The sequence below is a fragment of the Bubalus kerabau genome, chromosome 9, assembly GCF_029407905.1.
Source record: "Bubalus kerabau isolate K-KA32 ecotype Philippines breed swamp buffalo chromosome 9, PCC_UOA_SB_1v2, whole genome shotgun sequence".
Lineage (NCBI taxonomy): Eukaryota > Metazoa > Chordata > Mammalia > Artiodactyla > Bovidae > Bubalus > Bubalus kerabau.
In genome coordinates, this window is record NC_073632.1 from 41,842,494 (window position 1) to 41,860,446 (window position 17,953).

The 17,953-nt window shown below is 38.8% G+C and overlaps 1 protein-coding gene across 1 annotated transcript; it reads right to left on the reverse strand.

Annotated features, from left to right (window-relative positions):
- Positions 1 to 4,261: 4,261 nt before the first annotated feature.
- LOC129619560 (transmembrane protein 230-like) lies at positions 4,262 to 16,152 on the reverse strand. Its single transcript, XM_055534736.1, has 3 exons — positions 16,061 to 16,152; positions 7,636 to 8,242; positions 4,262 to 4,944 (listed from the first exon to the last, which is right to left on the reverse strand). The coding sequence occupies exons 1-2, from the start codon at positions 16,150 to 16,152 to the stop codon at positions 7,663 to 7,665; spliced, it is 672 nt and encodes a 223-aa protein (XP_055390711.1). The 3' UTR covers positions 4,262 to 4,944; positions 7,636 to 7,662.
- Positions 16,153 to 17,953: the final 1,801 nt, after the last annotated feature.

Consider the following 17,953-nt stretch of genomic DNA (forward strand, 5'->3'; position numbering starts at 1 on the left):
AATTGAAAGATTCTTGCTCCTTGGAAGAAAAACTATGACCTACTTAGACAACATATTAAAAAGCAGAGGTATTATTTTGCCAACAAAGGTCCATCTAGTCAAAGTTACGGTTTTTCCAGTAGTCAGATATGGATGTGAGAGTTGGACTGTAAAGAAAGCTGAGCACGAAAGAATTGATGCTTTTCAACTGTGGTGTTGAAGAAGACTTGAGAGTCTCTTGGACTGCAAGGATATCCAACCAGTCCATCCTAAAGGAACTCAGTCCTGAATATTCATTGGAAGTACTGATGCTGAAGCTGAAACTCCAACACTTTGGCCACCTGATGCAAAGAGCTGACTCATTGGAGTAGACTGGGAAATCTGATGCTGGGAAACATTGAAGGTGGGAGAAGGGGATGACAGGATGAGATGGTTGGATGGCATCATGGATTCAATGGACATAAGTTTGAGTAAGCTCTGGGAGTTGGTGATGGACAGGGAAGCCTGGCGTGCTTCAGTCCACATGGTTGCAAAGAGTCAGACATGACTGAGCCATTGAAGTGACTGATATGTGTCTTTATATTTAAAGTGGGTTTCTTGTAGATAAGATATAATTGACTGTTAAATCTTTTATAACTGAACTGACATGCCCAGTGTACAAACAAAACCTTTGGTATGTACAGGAAGCTAACACCGTAACTACCTGAGCTTAGTTCAGCATCATTATTCCTTGTCCATGGTATGGAGTATGAGTATCAAGTAGACAAAAAACGGACATATCATTATCCTCTCGCTTTCCTGTTTCTACTAACTGCCAATTTAGTAGACCAATTTCATTGCAGAATAAAAAATACTGGAAGAATGCAAAAAAGACAAAAAGAACTAATATTGCATCTCAATAACCTCTGACATACATAATAGCCTATCACATTAGCTCAATCAGATCTCACTGTTATCTCAGACAAACAAACCAATTGCTCCCTGATAGTGATATGTCTTGTCTTTCTGTGAGAAATGCTCCTGAGTTACAGACTCTCAAATTAGGGCCAGATTACTGTTTAACTCTTGAAGGGAGGATTCTATTTCTTTTATAATTCTCAAATTACTCTGAAAGAAACACCTTTGCAGACAATGAATATACAACTTGATACCAGGTTATTTTGGGGAACTTCTTATAGAAATAGATTCCTGGCTCTCAAACTTTTTATTGAGAGCCACTTTACACTTTTACAATTAATAACTCCCTGAAATAGCTCTTGCTAATGTGGGATATAGTTTAACAATATAGTCACAAACTATTTCCATTTAAAGATATGCTTTTTCATTCTGCCCACTGTCCTTCTCTACCATGTCATTACTATCATCTTAGACAATGCTAGCAATTCTTAAGATGAAGGGTTGCAGAGGCATTTGGGTTTGTTCACAAGATAAAAATCTATTGGGTATTTATGTAAAAACAGGATTAATTAAATCTATTACCTGAAAAATGTTGTTAGCCCTCTAAACTTAGAAAGCTGTCCAGTTTTCTGTTTAATTTTCTGGCATGGGCCTGGTGATTTTGGTTGTGATTCCACTGCCGTCTTTGGTATTGCTTTTTTTCTTTTTGCCAGGACTTAAACACATGGAATTGTGAATTCCAGTCCTGGCTCTCTACTTACTAGTTATGTGCTAAACATAGGTAAGTTTCTTAAAGACTTATTGCCTCAGATTTTATCCATAAAAATGTGGGACTAACATCTATAAAGGGTTGTGGTAAGAATTTCAGGATGTGTGGTCAAATAGTGGTATTATGATTAACATCATTATTTTTAATACAGTTAGATATTAATCTTATATTGAGTTTAGTATTTGGAGACTTACTCTAAAGTACTTTCACCTGATTGCTTTAATGACACAAATTACTATTATTTCAGCATTCTCACATCTTTATAGATCTAATTCAGTTCAGTTCAATTCAGTCACTCAGTCGTGTCCAACTGTTTGCGATCCCATGAATCGCAGCACGCCAGACCACCCTGTCCGTCACCATCTCCCGGAGTTCATTCAAACTCACATCCATCAAGTCGGTGATGCTATCCAGCCATCTCATCCTCTGTTGTCCCCTTCTCCTCCTGCCCCCGATCCCTCCCAGCATCAAAGTCTTTTCCAATGAGTCAACTCTTCACAGGAGGTGGCCAAAGTACTGGAGTTTCAGCTTTAGCATCATTCCTTCCAAAGAACACCCAGGACTGATCTCCTTTACAATGGACTTGTTGGATCTCCTTGCAGTCCAAGGGACTCTCAAGAGTCTTCTCCAACACCACAGTTCAAAAGCATCAATTCTTTGGCGCTCAGCTCTCTTCACAGTCCAACTCTCACATCCATACATGACTACTGGGAAAACCATAGTTTTGACTAGATGGACCTTTGTTGGCAAAGTAATGTCTCTGCTTTTGAATATGCTGTCTGGGTTGGTCATAACTTTCCTTCCAAGGAGTAAGCGTCTTTTAATTTCATGGCTGCAGTCACCATCTGAAGTGATTTTGGGGGCCCAAAAAAAAAAGTCTGACACTGTTTCCACTGTTTCCCCATCTATTTCCCATGAAGTGATGGGACCGGATGACATGATCTTCGTTTTCTGAATGTTAAGCTTTAAGCCAACTTTTTCACTCTCCTCTTTCACTTCCATCTAGAGGCTCTTTAGTTCCTCTTCACTTTCTGCCATAAGGGTGGTGTCATCTGCATATCTGAGGTAATTGATATTTCTCCCGGCAAACTTGATTCCAGCTTGTACTTCTTCCAGCCTAGCGTTTCTCATGATGTACTCTGCATATAAGTTAAATAAGCAGGGTTATAATATACAGCCTTGACGTACTCCTTTTCCTATTCGGAACCAGTCTGTTGTTCCATGTCCAGTTCTAAGTGTTGCTTCCTGACCTGCATATAGGTTTCTCAAGAGGCAGGTCAGGTGGTCTGGTATTCCCATCTATTTCAATTTTCCACAGTTTATTGTGATCCACACAGTCCAAGGCTCTGGCATAGTCAATAAAGCAGAAATAGATGTTTTTCTGGAACTCTCTTGCATTTTCCATGATCCAGCGGATGTTGGCAATTTGATCTCTGGTTCCTCTGCCTTTTCTAAAACCAGCTTGAACATCTGGAAGTTCACGGTTCACGTATTGCCGAAGCCTGGCTTGGAGAATTTTGAGCATTACTTTACTAGTGTGTGAGATGAGTGCAATTGTGCAGTAGTTTGACCTTTTCCAGTCCTGCGGCCACTGCTGAGTTTTCCAAATTTGCTGGGATATTGAGTGCAGCACTTTCACAGCATCATCTTCCAGGATTTGACACATAGTTTATTTTTGATAGGATAAACTTTCATTATTCAGGGTACTTAAAAGTAGTTCTCAAACACAAAAATAATATGTGCTCATAATAAACATTTAAACAGTATTAGTATAATGTAAAATTTATGCACATACAATTTTGAATCCATTAATCAAATATGAATGTTGTAATAGTGTAGATTTCTAAGCCAATTGATAAAAATGCATGAACTTAGAAAAATATTTTCCCACTGTTTAGCTTATCTTTTTTGTTAAAGTAGGAGGGAATATATTTTAGTGTATATATCTGGAGAAGGCAATGGGAACCCACTCCAGTACTCTTGCCTGGAAAATCCCATGGACGGAGGTGCCTGGTGAGCTGCAGTCCATGGGGTCACGAACAGTCAGACACGACTGAGCGACTTCACTTTCACTTTTCACTTTCATGCATTGGAGAAGGAAATGGCAACCCACTCCAGTGTTCTTGCCTGGAGAACCCCAGGGACAGGGGAGCCTCGTGGGCTGCCGTCTATGGGGTCACACAGAGTTGGGCACAACTGAAGCGACATAGCAGCAGCAGCAGCAGTGTATATATCAATAATCACTAGAAAATATTGTTATAAGTATTTATTATCATTTTTTAGGAATAATTTTTTCCCAAACGTGTCCCAAGAGAGGAAAGGTGTAAGAAAGGATGTGTATCCTGATCAGTTTTAATGGAATATATCACTTCATTGTTAAATGCACAAACCATTCTTTCTTAACTTGAGGGAGCCCCAAAATTCCCAATCACTGATGACTAACTTGAAAGATCTTAGAGTGTGAGCTGGATCTACTCAAGTCTAGAAACATTTTCCTCTACTTCCCACTTCCTTTTTCCAGGTATAGCTCTATATGATCCTGTTTTCTGCTTTTTTGTTTTGTTCTGTTCTTGTTTTTCCAATACTTTTACTTGACGACTTTGTCAAATAGAGCCTTTCATAACGTATTTTGAGGAGGGAAAGGCAGAAAGGAGACGGCATAGAAAAAAAGCTCATTTGACTGCTATACTAGCACCTGTTCAGCCAGGACCAGTGTCTTGTTTTTTCCCCACATTCATTTAAATGATATATTTGAAGCTGAACGTGCTGTCACAGGATAGATGTTTGTCTTTGTGTCTCCCACACAAATCTTGATGATGGGACTCAAGTTTACTGGGCAGGTGCATCTAGTCTGTTTAAAATTTTGACAGGTAATATTCTCAATTCAGTACGGGTTTTAAAACTTGACATGTTCCACAAATTTCTTGAAAATCAGCTGATGAATGAGCTTGTGGAATCCACCATGAAACAGGCTACTTTCAAAACCAGAGAAGAAGACCTCAGAGTAAATTATGAATTTGTGGCCCACACTCTTGGGAGGACAGAGAAATAAGATTTTCTTCCAAAAATTAATGAAGTACTGTGCTCTGTTTCAAAATCAAAGATAAACTCCTACTATCAGAATGTTGTTAGAAATATCCTTCTGTCTGGAGATGGGTTTTGCTTCTTACACTCTCTCATCTCTTGTGTCCAATGACTCAGCTTGGTGAGCCAATTAACTGTTATCAGATGGCTGTCAGGCACTGCTTGGAAATCTAGTCATTTCAAAAGGATGTTGTTCTAGGAAATTTGTCTAAACTCTGTATAACAAAAGAAAGGACACATAAATATAAGTACAATTCAAGAAGAGTTGTTAGATATGTGACTTGGTAAACTAAAATTATAAAGTTACCACATATACTATCCATACCATGTGGAGTTAAGACAATGTTTGGATTTCTAGTATCATCTTCTGGGGTATGATCGTGCTCTCATAGCATGTCTTTACTGGCCTAACTGTGTTCTTTGGGATAAGGTTCATCTCTAAACAAAGGTTTACCACTACTGACTTTATTTGGATCTTTGATTTCATGAATTGGCATTCCTTAGCTAACGTTGCACAGATTTATTGTTCTTTGATATTAATTACTCATATTGAAGCTGTGGTGAACTTTTTACCAGTTACTTTCCCAATATACTCTTCTGTATATTCTGTGGTTTCTAATAAGAGAGTGGATTATGATGATGCTCTCCAAGCCCAAACAAATTACATTTCATATTATCTCTGTTTATTTAGCAAAATTTGATAAATATAAAACTAATATTTGGAGCTTTATTTGTTTTTCACATTCACTATGTATATGTCTAGGTATGAACAATAATATAATACTCATGGAAGATCACCAAATTCTTTTTTTAAACTTGACTACATCCTGTTTATTCTAACAGTAACACATCTAGAGTATCTTCCTTCTCTTTTATGAATTGACAATATTCTTTGTCCAGAAAATATACTCCTTTCCTTATCTTTCACAATCTATGTTCTTTATTAGAACACTTCAAAAAGTATTTGTTTTTATATGATGATATACTTTTCTCTAGAAAATATTACTAGTTTGTTCAATATTACCTTTATTCTGGAGCCACAGCCTTGACTCCATATTCAGTCCTCTTCTCTAGATCCTTTCTTCACCTTCTCTAACAGCCAAATTTATCAGGAAGCTAATGAGACTTACCCATCAGGGCCCCACCCTTGTATATGCCCCTTGATAAGCCCTCTATTTAATTCTGAATTCACAAATTTGCATTCTATTTCTTAAGAGACCCCCCCCCCCCGCTTAATCCAAATTATAGAAAATTTAGGCACCACAAAGCCTTGATCTGCCCTATTCTTTTATAGGAATCAAGAGAAGGTTCATGCAAATAAAAAGTAATGCTGTGTCTGGATTTAAACTTGTAACTTCGCAGATTAGCAGTCTAATTCTCTCTGGTGGCCAGCTCTTCTATGTTGTTTGAGGTGAATAGATGTAATTCATTTATGGCTTAGTGCATTCTTCTATAGAACCCTATTTTACAGTGAGAAATTAATACTTTTGAAAACACGTATGTGCTATGTTGTTGATATGGAATTTTTTATTTAACCCCCACTAGAACGCAAAACTAAGATCATGGCATCCAGTCCCATCACTTCATGGGAAATAGATGGGGAAACAGTGGCTGACTATTTTTCTGGGCTCCAGAATCACTGCAGATGGTGACTGCAGCTATGAAATTAAAAGATGCTTACTCCTTGGAAGGAAAGTTATGACCAACCTAGACAGCATATTAAAAAGCAGAGACATTACTTTGCCAACAAAGGTCTGTCTAGTCAAGGCTATGGTTTTTCCAGTAGTCATGTATGGATGTGAGAGTTGGACTATAAAGAAAGCTGAGCACTGAAGAATTGATGCTTTTGCACAGTGGTGTTGGAGAAGACTCTTGAGAGTCCCTTGGACTGCAAGGAGATCCAACCAGTCCATTCTAAAGGAGATCAGTCCTGGGTGTTCATTGGAAGGACTGATGTTGAAGCTGAAACTCCAATACTTTGGCCACCTGATGTGAAGAGCTGACTCATTTGAAAAGACCCTGATGCTGGGAAAGATTGAGGGCAGGAGGAGAAGGGGATGACAGAGGATGAGATGGTTGGATGGCATCACCGACTCAATGGACATGAGTTTGGGTGGACTCTGGGAGTTGGTGATAGACAGGGATGCCTGGCGTGCTGTGGTTCATGAGGTTGCAAAGAGTTGGATACAACTGAGCAACTGAACTGAACTGAACTGAGAACCCAAAACTGTAGGAATTATGGTCCCCAACTGTGCCTCAGAGTATTAATTTGTCCAAGCTTATACAGCTGGCAAGTTTGCCTCTGGGATTTAAATGGAGCTTTGTGTGACCCTAAAGCTTGTAGGGCCTCCATACAACAAAACTGTAGTGGTCTTTTAATTTTTCCTCAATTGATATTTGGTTTTATCAAGATCATCCATAAAACAGAAAGTTTGAGATTAATATGAGGGATAAAATAAAAACTTTTCAAATAAATCACTTGGTAATAAATTTAACATAATGTATTGCATTTTTTCTATTTGCCACAAGACATAATAAAATTGTCCGTGAGGACTATTTAAAAGAAACATTCAGCTCTAAATAGGTGGCGGTGGCAACATTTTGCTTTCACAGAATAACTTTTCATTTCCTCACACAATTAACATTGCTATTCCTCCTCCATACATATCCAAGTGGAAAAATTTGTCATGGGATTCTGCAAGGGCCAGGAAAAGAAAAAAAGAACACGTCCTCTCTTAACTTTCTAGTTGGCTAACTGTAAATTCAATTAACATTTGGAGGATGCATTTATAAAATCTGGCCATAGTTGTGCCAAGTATTTATTTGCAAAACGGTAGATTTCCTTAATTCTTAAGCATAGATTTCCACAACTTCTGTCCAATGCCTCCAACTCTGCTCACCCCTACCTGTGACTCCTCTGGCTGGGGTGGGGGCTATTGATCAAAGTCCGGAAGGTCACGGAAGGAGCAGCCCGGGCAGCCTCGGTAGGCTCTGTAGGCGACGATCAGGTAGTAAAACCCCGGGAGGAACACCAGGATGCCGACAGTCAGGATTGGGAAGGCTCGATTGGCGCCCACTTTGCTGATACAGCCTGCCAGCAGGAGGCAGCCAGTAATAATGAGAAAAGCACCAACCAAAAACTGTGAGAAGGCGCAGGCAATGGCCTTAAAAGGAATGTCAGTACGGCTTTTCTCCAATACATGAGGTCTTACGACACCTGGGCATCTTTTCGGCTTTAAGCTCTCTTTGGCAGGTGAAGTTTCCTTCTGACTGTTAATATGTCCGCCGCCGGGGCTGGAGAGCTTTGCGTATCTCACTTTGCCGCTGGGCATGCTAGCAACCACGTTGGTGCGAGTGGGCACGATAACCCGCTGAGTGGGCGCGGAGCTTGCCCGTGGCCACACAGCGGGCGGAGGCGCCAAGGCCAGGGCGTCCACCCAACGGCCGACTGACCACGCGGTGGGCTGCCCCGGCACCTCTCCTTCATCTGCCTTCCCCTTCTGGGAGACTGCCCTGTTTTTGATGGAATCTCTCTTTTAACATGTGCGTTTGCTGTTGTTTTGATAATCACCAGATTATTGGCTGTATTTGTTATTTTCTTAAGCCAGTTCTAGTAAACTCCCATATCCTTTACCATTAAAACTATTTAGATTGAGCAGATTAGATTACATTCTTTGTTTTCATTTAGTCAATTTCATAGAATTTCCATTTATACTTGCTTATAGCAGGTGCCCTCAATAAAGCTTAAATCCTGACATGATGATCAAGGGCAAAATATGTTCAAAGACATCAAGGCATTTCACTCCTAAATTTTGGCTCATTTTACAGGGGACAGCTCTCTTGTAGGTTGTGTTGTCTCAACACTGATTCAGTGATTTTGGGAGTGATAAGCTCTTTGGAATGTTAGAGTTTAATGAGAAGCAGTGTGATGTTTTAGGAGATTGCAGAGGGGGGCGGTTCCTACTTTATGAGAGTTCAAACTGGAAACCTCTAAGTTCTCTCTCAATATCTAAAATATCTAGAGAGCTTGGTCCAGAGCTGCAGCCTCTGGTCAAGGTTCTTTACTAACCAAACGTTTGACTCCTCCTTTTCTGTGTTCTATGTCTACTTCTTACTGACCTGTGTATCTTATAAGTTTATAATTCATTTTAAAATTTATTACCTACTACATTCATCATCCTATTTAATTCAATTTGACCTCATTTGGAATGTGCATTCTAAATTCAATCATTACCTCATTATCCTAACTAGAGTATAAATTTGTTTATGGAAGTAATAGTATGACTTCCCCATTCTTTTAACCACAGAGATCCTAGCAGTGAGCCCTTGACCTTCTGCAAACCTAGTGTTTGCTGGTTAAATTTGCTACAAAATGCAAATATTGTTGTTGTTGTTCAGTTGTTAAGTCCTGTCTTCTTTGTGGCCCCTTAAACTCATGCTTAAACTCATATCCATTGAGTCGGTGATGCTGATAATTTTCCCTATAGCTATTTAAAGTTAAATTATAATCTTACTTTTATTTACATGAATTTTATAATGTACATCTCTTCTTCCTAACATATCTCAGAAATGTAAAGTTGGAGTGGTACATTTGACCCCAAGGTCACACAGCTGGAAATTAATGATATGAAGAACATCTCCCAACTATTAAGAGCTAGAGGTGAGTCATTTGTAATGGAGATAAAGCTTAATTTCATTCTAGTTTATTGTGTTATATGCATATGATCACATTTGGTATGAGCCAAATGAGAAAGATAATGTCTCAGACCTGTACGTTATGGACTGTTGAGAGGAAATCTGTGCATTATGAAAGAGCAGAGCATTCAGAAGAGATATCTTTGAGGAAAAAAGAGTTGAACTGAGTCCAGGGAGGACATTCTTATTTGAAACAGGCCAATCTCAGAGAGGCTAACCACTTTCAGTGAGATCCTGCTGGCACAAAGGAGACCCATGTCTGATGTTGAAATTGTGCTTCTGGGAAACAAGAGGAAAAGGTATAAATCAGAGAGCATAAACTGTAGGGCAACGCTGACATAGCAGAATACAGAGGAGTTTGGTAATTCATTGTAGAAATGTATTTCAAATATCTTAACATTATTATTTTATTAAATTGATTTTATCAACTAGGATGATCCAAATTATGTTTTGTTTGCTTAAATAAGGCCGTAAAGTTTATTTTATGCATATGTAGGTATAATGAACAATTTTGAAGTTTAAGAATATAGTAGATATAAATCTCAGTATCATTTAAAATAATTTAGAGTCCAGACTTCGCTGACATTATGTGACAATGTGGCCAGTTGTTAACTTGGGATAATTAAAATGAAGTGGTAGCTTTGTAGACTTGACCCAGGTATCACCTCATGTGTGTATGTGTTAGTCGCTTAGTCGTGTTCAACTCTGCAGTCCCATGGACTGTAGCCCTCCAGGCTCCTCTGACAATGGAATTCTCCAGGCAAGAATACTGGAGTGGGTAGCCATTCCCATCCCCAGGGGATCTTCCTGGCCCAGGGATCGACAAACCCAGGTCTCTCACATTGCAGGCAGAATCTTTACCATCTGAGCCACCTACCTCACACTTCTCTAAATTAAAAGTGGTCAGGATGCAGTAAATTATTCAGAGATTTGAAGCTTTCAACAAAATATGTGTTATTTGTGCAAAACTCACTTGCAGCTGACTTTTTTACTATTTCCTCCTCTGTTACATGTGGTTATTGGCAACTGACAGTAACAAAATCATGACTTTTTTTTTTCAGGAAAAGATGAAAAATATTCCTATTGAGTTTATCTGGGGGTAATAATGAGCTTTAAATTCAAGGCAACAGAAAATCACCTATGATATTTGTGCATTAGAATGACACAGATATGTAAAACAATGCAGGTACTTTCTTGATTTTTTAAATATTTTGCTCTACATTGCTTCTTTTAAGCTTTGAATTTAATTTTGGGCCTAGTTTTTTCCCCTTGACTAGATGGGGTAAATTTTGACCTTGACTACTTAGAGGAGACACGTTTCCTACTGCTTAACTTACAGACTATTTTAAACTCCCATACCCTGTTTACCAGGAGAGAAAAATGGGACTGGTGGAAAGAATATTTCCATAGGATCCTTTCATGAATACGGTCCCTCAGTTACAATTCAGTCTTCTCTCTGGTAGTATGCTTCTCAATGATTCTCTCTTTTCTCCTTTGATGAGAAAGAAAAGATTGTCACAGTGAAGTAACTCCAGGATCAGCAGCCACTCATGTTTACCATCATTCTAAGCTGGTCCCATCATTTCATGGGAAATAGATGGGGAAACAGGGAAACAGTGTCAGACTTTATTTTTTTGGGCTCCAAAATCACTGCAGATGGTGACTGCAGCCATGAAATTAAAAGACGCTTACTCCTTGGAAGAAAAGTATGACCAACCTAGATAGCATATTGAAAAGCAGAGACATTACTTTGCCAACAAAGGTTCGTCTAGTCAAGGCTATGGTTTTTCCAGTGGTCATGTATGGATGTGAGAGTTGGACTGTGAAGAAGGCTGAGTGCCGAAGAATTGATGCTTTTGAACTGTGGTGTTGGAAAAGACTCTTGAGAGTCCCTTGGACTGCAAGGAGTTCCAACCAGTCCATCCTAAAGGAGATCAGTCCTGGGTGTTCTCTGGAAGGAATGATGCTAAAGCTGAAACTCCTATACTTTGGTCACCTCATGCGAAGAGTTGACTCATTGGAAAAGACTCTGATGCTGGGAGGAATTGGGGGCAGGAGGAGAAGGGGATGACAGAGGATGAGATGGCTGGATGGTATCACCGACTCGATGGACGTGAGTTTGAGTGAACTCTGGGAGTTGGTGATGGACAGGGAGGCTTGGCGTGCTGCAATTCATGGGGTTGCAAAGAGTCGGACATGACTGAGCTACTGAACTGAACTTTGCTATACAATACCTATTTTCTTCTTGTGGAAAAGCTTCAATTAAATGGTTGTATCACTGAATCATTAGACTTGGACTTGGTCTGGTTATTCCTCTATGTACGTCTGGTTTAATGGAATTAGATTGTTTACAGTAGTTACCTACCCCTCCCCCACTCCTCACTCCCCACCCCCACCCCCTGCCACACACACATTAGTGAACCTGCTATGGGCTACAGCAGAAGCTGTTCTGTCAGGGGCAAGATCATATAGAGACAATAGATTCTCCTTTGTCCAAGGTTTTGAAGAAATTGTCTGTTTAGTTAAATGATTCCTGTTTAGAAATAATTGTTATGAAGATCACAAGTGATTCTACACATCAGCAATTTTGCCAGAATTATTTTGATTAAAAACATTTAACAGTACTCTCCATTCATATACACATGCACTTTTCATGGTCTGTTGTTCACTTGAAGATCCATTCATAAGTTAGAAAACAGTAGTGGAAATATTAGTATTTCCTTCTTTTTGAAAGAATTAGATGCATTACTGGACATGCTTATGTGTTTACTAACTTTTCTTATCCCTTTCCTTTTATCCTGTAATCCTTAGGTGATTTTCTGGGAATTTGTCCTCAAATCCACCTTTTCTGTATATTGTCTGTCCTTTACTGTGTGCATACTGACCTCTGGCCACATCAAACTATTTGGCGATTCACAAAAGCATCAATACTCTTCTCATCTTGTGAGTTTTCATACTTCCTACTTGTTTTCCCAGGAATAATTTCCCTCTTTTGTCTGCCTAGTTAATTTTATACTCCTTTGAGAGTTAAATCACTGAACAATTTGTGTGTGTGTGTGATTGCTATGTACCAAGCCCTGTGAAATAATAGAAAATAGTCAGTCCCTTTTCTCACAGTGTATTTAATTCTCCCAGCATAAGAGTGGAGAGTGGAGTGAGACTTCCCTGACCCAGGGGTTAGGACTCTGCACTTTTACTTCATGGGGCGTGGATTCAATCCCTGGTCAGGAAGCTAAGATCTCACATGCTGCAGGCAGTGTGGTCAAAAATAAATTAAAAAAAAAAAGAAGACGAAGAATGGAGAGAGAAGAAGTGTTAAATAAAATACACAAATATAGAACTGTAGACTGCAATAAATGTAATATGAAAAAGTAAATGAATCAATAATACTAATTGTGTGATCTACACCACATTAAGAAATCAGGGAAATCTTAGAGAGAATATAGATGTGGGTGAAAGGACTATTGGTCAAAGAAACTGTGGCTCTGTAGAAACTGATAGGAGACAAAGTGGCTGTAGAATAGCAAATGAAAAGCTCAGCAGTGTAGGCTGAGACTGCAGTTGGACCTGGACTAGCCACACTAGATTTTTAAGGCTATAAAGGTACTGAGGTGAAGGATGCGTGCTCAATTAGTCACTAAGTTGTGTCTGACTCTTTGTGACCCCATGGACTATAGCCCAAGCAGGCTCCTCTGTCCAGGCAAGAATACTGGAGTGGGTTGCCGTTTCCTTTTCCACGGGATCTTCCTGATCCAGGGATCGAACCCACATCTCCTGCATTGGCAGGCTGGTCTTTACCACTGAGCCACCAGGGAAGCCATATACATATATACGTATATACATACACACATATGTACATACGTATGTGCATACATATATGTAAAAAGCATTGTAAATCAGTTCAGTTCAGTCTCTCAGTCATGTACAACTCTTTGCGACCCCATGGACTGCAGCATCCCAGGCCTCCCTGTCCATCACCAATTCCCTGAGTTTACTCAAACTCATGTCCATCGATGGAGAAGGCAATGGCAGCCCACTCCAGTACTCTTGCCTGGAAAATCCCATGGATGGAGGAGCCTGGTAGGCTGCAGTCCATGGGGTCACTAAGAGTTGGACAAGACTGAGCGACTTCACTTTCACTTTTCACTTTTCACTTTCATGCATTGGAGAAGGAAATGGCAACCCACTCCAGTGTTCTTGACTGGAGAATCCAGGGATGGGGGAGCCTGATGGGCTGCTGTCTATGGGGTCACACAGAGTTGGAAAAGACTGAGCGACTTCACTTTCACTTTTCACTTTTCACTTTCATGCATTGGAGAAGGAAATGGCAACCCACTCCAGTGTTCTTGACTGGAGAATCCAGGGATGGGGGAGCCTGATGGGCTGCTGTCTATGGGGTCACACAGAGTTGGACACAACTGAAGCAACTTAGCAGCAGCAACAGCAGCAGCATGTCCATTGAGTCAGTGATGCCACCCAACCATCTCATCCTCTGTCATCCCCTTCTCCTCCCGCCTTCAATTTTTCCCAGCATCAGGGTCTTTTCAAATGAGTCAGCTCTTTGCATCAGGTAGCCAAAGTATTGGAGTTTCAGCTTCAGCATCAGTCCTTCCAACGAATATTCAGGACTGATTTCCTTTAGGATGGACTGGTTGGATCTCCTTGCAGTCCAAGGGACTCTCAAGAGTCTTCAACAACACAGTTCAAAAGCATCAATTCTTTGGAACTCAGCTTTCTTTATAGTCCAACTCTCAAATCTGTACATGACTACTGGAAAAACCATAGCTTTGACTATGCACCTTTGTTGGCAAAGTAATGTCTCTGCTTTTTAATATACTGTCTAGTTTGGTCATAACTTTTCTTCCAAGGAGCAAGCATATTGTAAATCAATTATATTCCAATTAAAAATATATAATAAAAAATAAATTGTAGAAATCAAAATTTATCCATACACTGTAAGGCTAAAAATAAAAAAGAACTGAATACCAATACTGTAATCCAGTTGGTAAATTTATTCTTATAGAAATATGACTTAGCAATTGTTATACTACTTACATGTGTACTAGTGTTGACTATATAAGCAAGTGGATTGTAGAGATCACTTTCTTAGTGTAAGAGAAAGAGGGAACATTGGGACTATACACTGTCTTTGAAAAACTTTTGTAGATCTACTTATTTAAAAATAAAGAGGTTTGAAAATAGATCTTGATAACTGTCTAGGATGAATTCTTCAGCTTTGTTCTTCTTTAAGGACTGTTAAACTGATGTTCTATTTTATAATTTTTATTTGGAAAGAGTTTGCTCCATAAGAACATGTAAAAATAATACAGAAACTCATGGAGAAGTTCCCTTCTCCATGTTTCCTCCAATAATAATATCCTACATAACCATAATACATTATCAAAAGCATGAAGTTGATTTTAGTAAAATATTAATTCAAAAACAGACATTGTTAAGATTTCACCAGTTTTTACATGTACTTGTTTTGGGGGCTAAGGTAATTATACTCCTATGAAACATTAGCTCATGTAGATTCATGTAAACTTCAGCACAGTTAGGAGATACAAAGTGCCCCATCAGCACGAAGAAAGCTCCTGTCATTGCCCATTAGTAGTTATACCCACCCACCTACTTAAGCACCTGGATTTTTCTTAGCTGCTTTGCATCACTATAATTTTGTCAGGTTGAGAATGTCATGAAAACAAAATCATAAACTATGTTACCTTTTGAGTTTATCTTTCTTCAGTTAGGGAAATGCCCTTGAAATCTGTTTAAGTTATTATGTTTTGTACATTTCTTTTTATTCCTGAGTGAAATGCCATTGTATGGCTATACTATGGTGTCTTTATCTGTTCACCTACTGTAGGGACATTTGAGATACCATCTAGTTTAGGTTATTACAAACAGGTGTAATAAATTCATGAACAACTTTGTGTGTGAATAAAAGTTTCATTCTCTAGGATAAATCCACAACAGTGGGATTGCTTAATTATGCCAGAGACCAGCTCCGGCAGCCAGGGAATCAGCCTGAAGGGGTTAGCGGTGTCGGAGGACAAATGATGTAGTCTCTGATTCATAGTACAGAACTACATCAGCAGACAATGATGTAGTCTCTGACTCATAGTACAGAACTACATGTTTATTTCAACCTTCAGTTTCTCTTTTATACTTTGACCAAAGCATTAGGTCAGAGGTTTGACATTTTCAGTTTCCCCCACCCAGATTTACTGTCTCCAGCCACATTCCTCAGTTTATATCTTATCTTTCTAAATCCTGTTTGCCCCTAGCATCTTAAGATCACTAACTCCTAAAAAGGCTTCTAGCTATTCTTAATTATTCCTAAACCCTAAACTCAGCAAACTTCCTTTGCCAATAAACATTTCCCTCACAAACAGGTCTCAGATAACAATCCTTCCCATGGCCTCAAGCTGCGGACTACATGGTCATCCTGGGAAATTCTTTGTAAAGATCCTTGAACAAATGTCAATGGTTACTTTATAGATTATTTTCTGGGCACAGCTGCACAAGGCTTTGTGCTTTCTCATGCTCCTCTCAAGAACAATAAGCACCTTAACATTCTTTCCAGCCAACTCAACCAAAGAAAGGAAGAAACAAGCCAGAATCACAAGAGCTAACTCCTTCATCCTGGACCGTGCCTGCGGAACGAGGAGAGGGGTTTGGGGCCATGCCTCCATTTTGTCAGTAATGCCTAACATGGCTCCCGACATAATTACATGGTGTTGTTGCTGTTGTTTAGTCCCTAACTCATGTCCAACTCATTTGTAACCCCCATGGACTATAGCCTGCCAGACTCCTCTGTCCATGGGATTTCCCAGGCAAGAATACTTGAGTGGGTTGCCATTTTCTTCTTTAGGAGATCTTCCTGATCCAGGGATCTAACTGACATCTCTTGTATTGGCAGGCAGATTCTTTACCATTGAGCCAGCAGGAAAGCCCAATCATATGTTAAGTATATATTTAATTTTATTAGAAATTCCAAAACTGTCTTCCAAGTGGCTGTGACATTTTGTGTATTACTCAGCAGTGTAAGAGAGATCTATTTGCTCCATATCATTGGCAGCATCTGATGTTGCCAATAGTTCATAAAATTGATTCAAACAAGTAAGCAGTGATATCTCACAATTGCTTTATTTTCTGTTTCTCTGGTGACTAATGGTGGCACATATAGTTGGAAATGTTCACCGTTCCTTTGTCCTCTATGATAAAGTGTTTTTCAAGTCTTTTGCTGATTTTCTGATTGGACTGATTGTTTCCTGTGGAATTTTAGAGAATTCATTTTCTCTGGGTACAAGTCCTTCAGGAGATACTGTATGTGATTTGAAAATATTTCCTTCCAGTCTATGGCTTTTCTTTCTTTCTTTTTTGAAAATAAACAGCTTTATTAAAATAGGAATATTCAGGAATACTACATTAATTAAAAAGCTTTCTGCATCTCCTAAGAAAATAATTTGCAGTGTGAGTTTTTTCCTTAATTTTAAACAACTTCATTATATCTTTTGAATGGATGATGTCTTGATTTCATGGCTAAGAACTTTGTGCCTAAGTCATGAATATTTTATCCTATGTTTTCTTCTAAAAGTGTTATAGATTTGTCTTTTATATTTATATATACAATGGACTTTGAGTTAATTTCTATTAGATATAATATTTAAATCAAATGTCATTGTTTTTGTTTATGAATGTCCAGTTATTACAACATCATTTGCTGAATAATCTATTTTTCTTGATGTAATGGCCTTTGCAATTTTGTCAAAATTTAGCTGTACTTCTGTAATTTTATATGTGGGATTTTATTCTGTTCCATTGGTCTGTGTGTCTTCTGTCATTACGATGCTGTATTGATTAATGGCTCCTCTACAGTCTCTTAAAATTAAATTTTGTGTCATAATTTCTATAAAGAACATTGGAACTGATTACCATTTTCACAAAAATGTACGAGAATGTTTATTTCACTCTACTCTTTCAAACATTGAGCATTACTCAGTTTTTAAAATTTTGCTAATTATGAATTGGGCTTCCCAGGTGGTGTTAATGGTAAAGAACCTGCCTGCCAAAGCAGGAAACATAACAGATGTCGGTTTGATCCCTGGGCCAGGAAGATTCTCTGGAGGAGGGCATGGCAACCCACTGCAGTATTCTTGCCTAGAGAATTCCATGGACAGAGGAACCTGGTGGGCTACAGTCCATGAGGTCGCAAAGCATTCAACAAGACTGAAGAGACTTAGCGTGCTTGTATGCAGTTATGAATTAATGTTTTGTCTTTTCTATAAATGGCAAGCTTTGTTTTTAGTATACAAAATGTTTTCATATTTGTTATTTATTTCACATATTTATTAAAATGACACAAATACAGGAAAATTTAAAAATTATTGCAAATAATAATGTTTGCAAAATGACTAAACCTATGGAACTAGCACTAAGATCAAGAAATAAACTATTACTAGGACAAACTAGTGGTTACCAGTGGGGAGAGGGAAGGGAGGAAGGGCAATATAGTAGTAGAGGAAT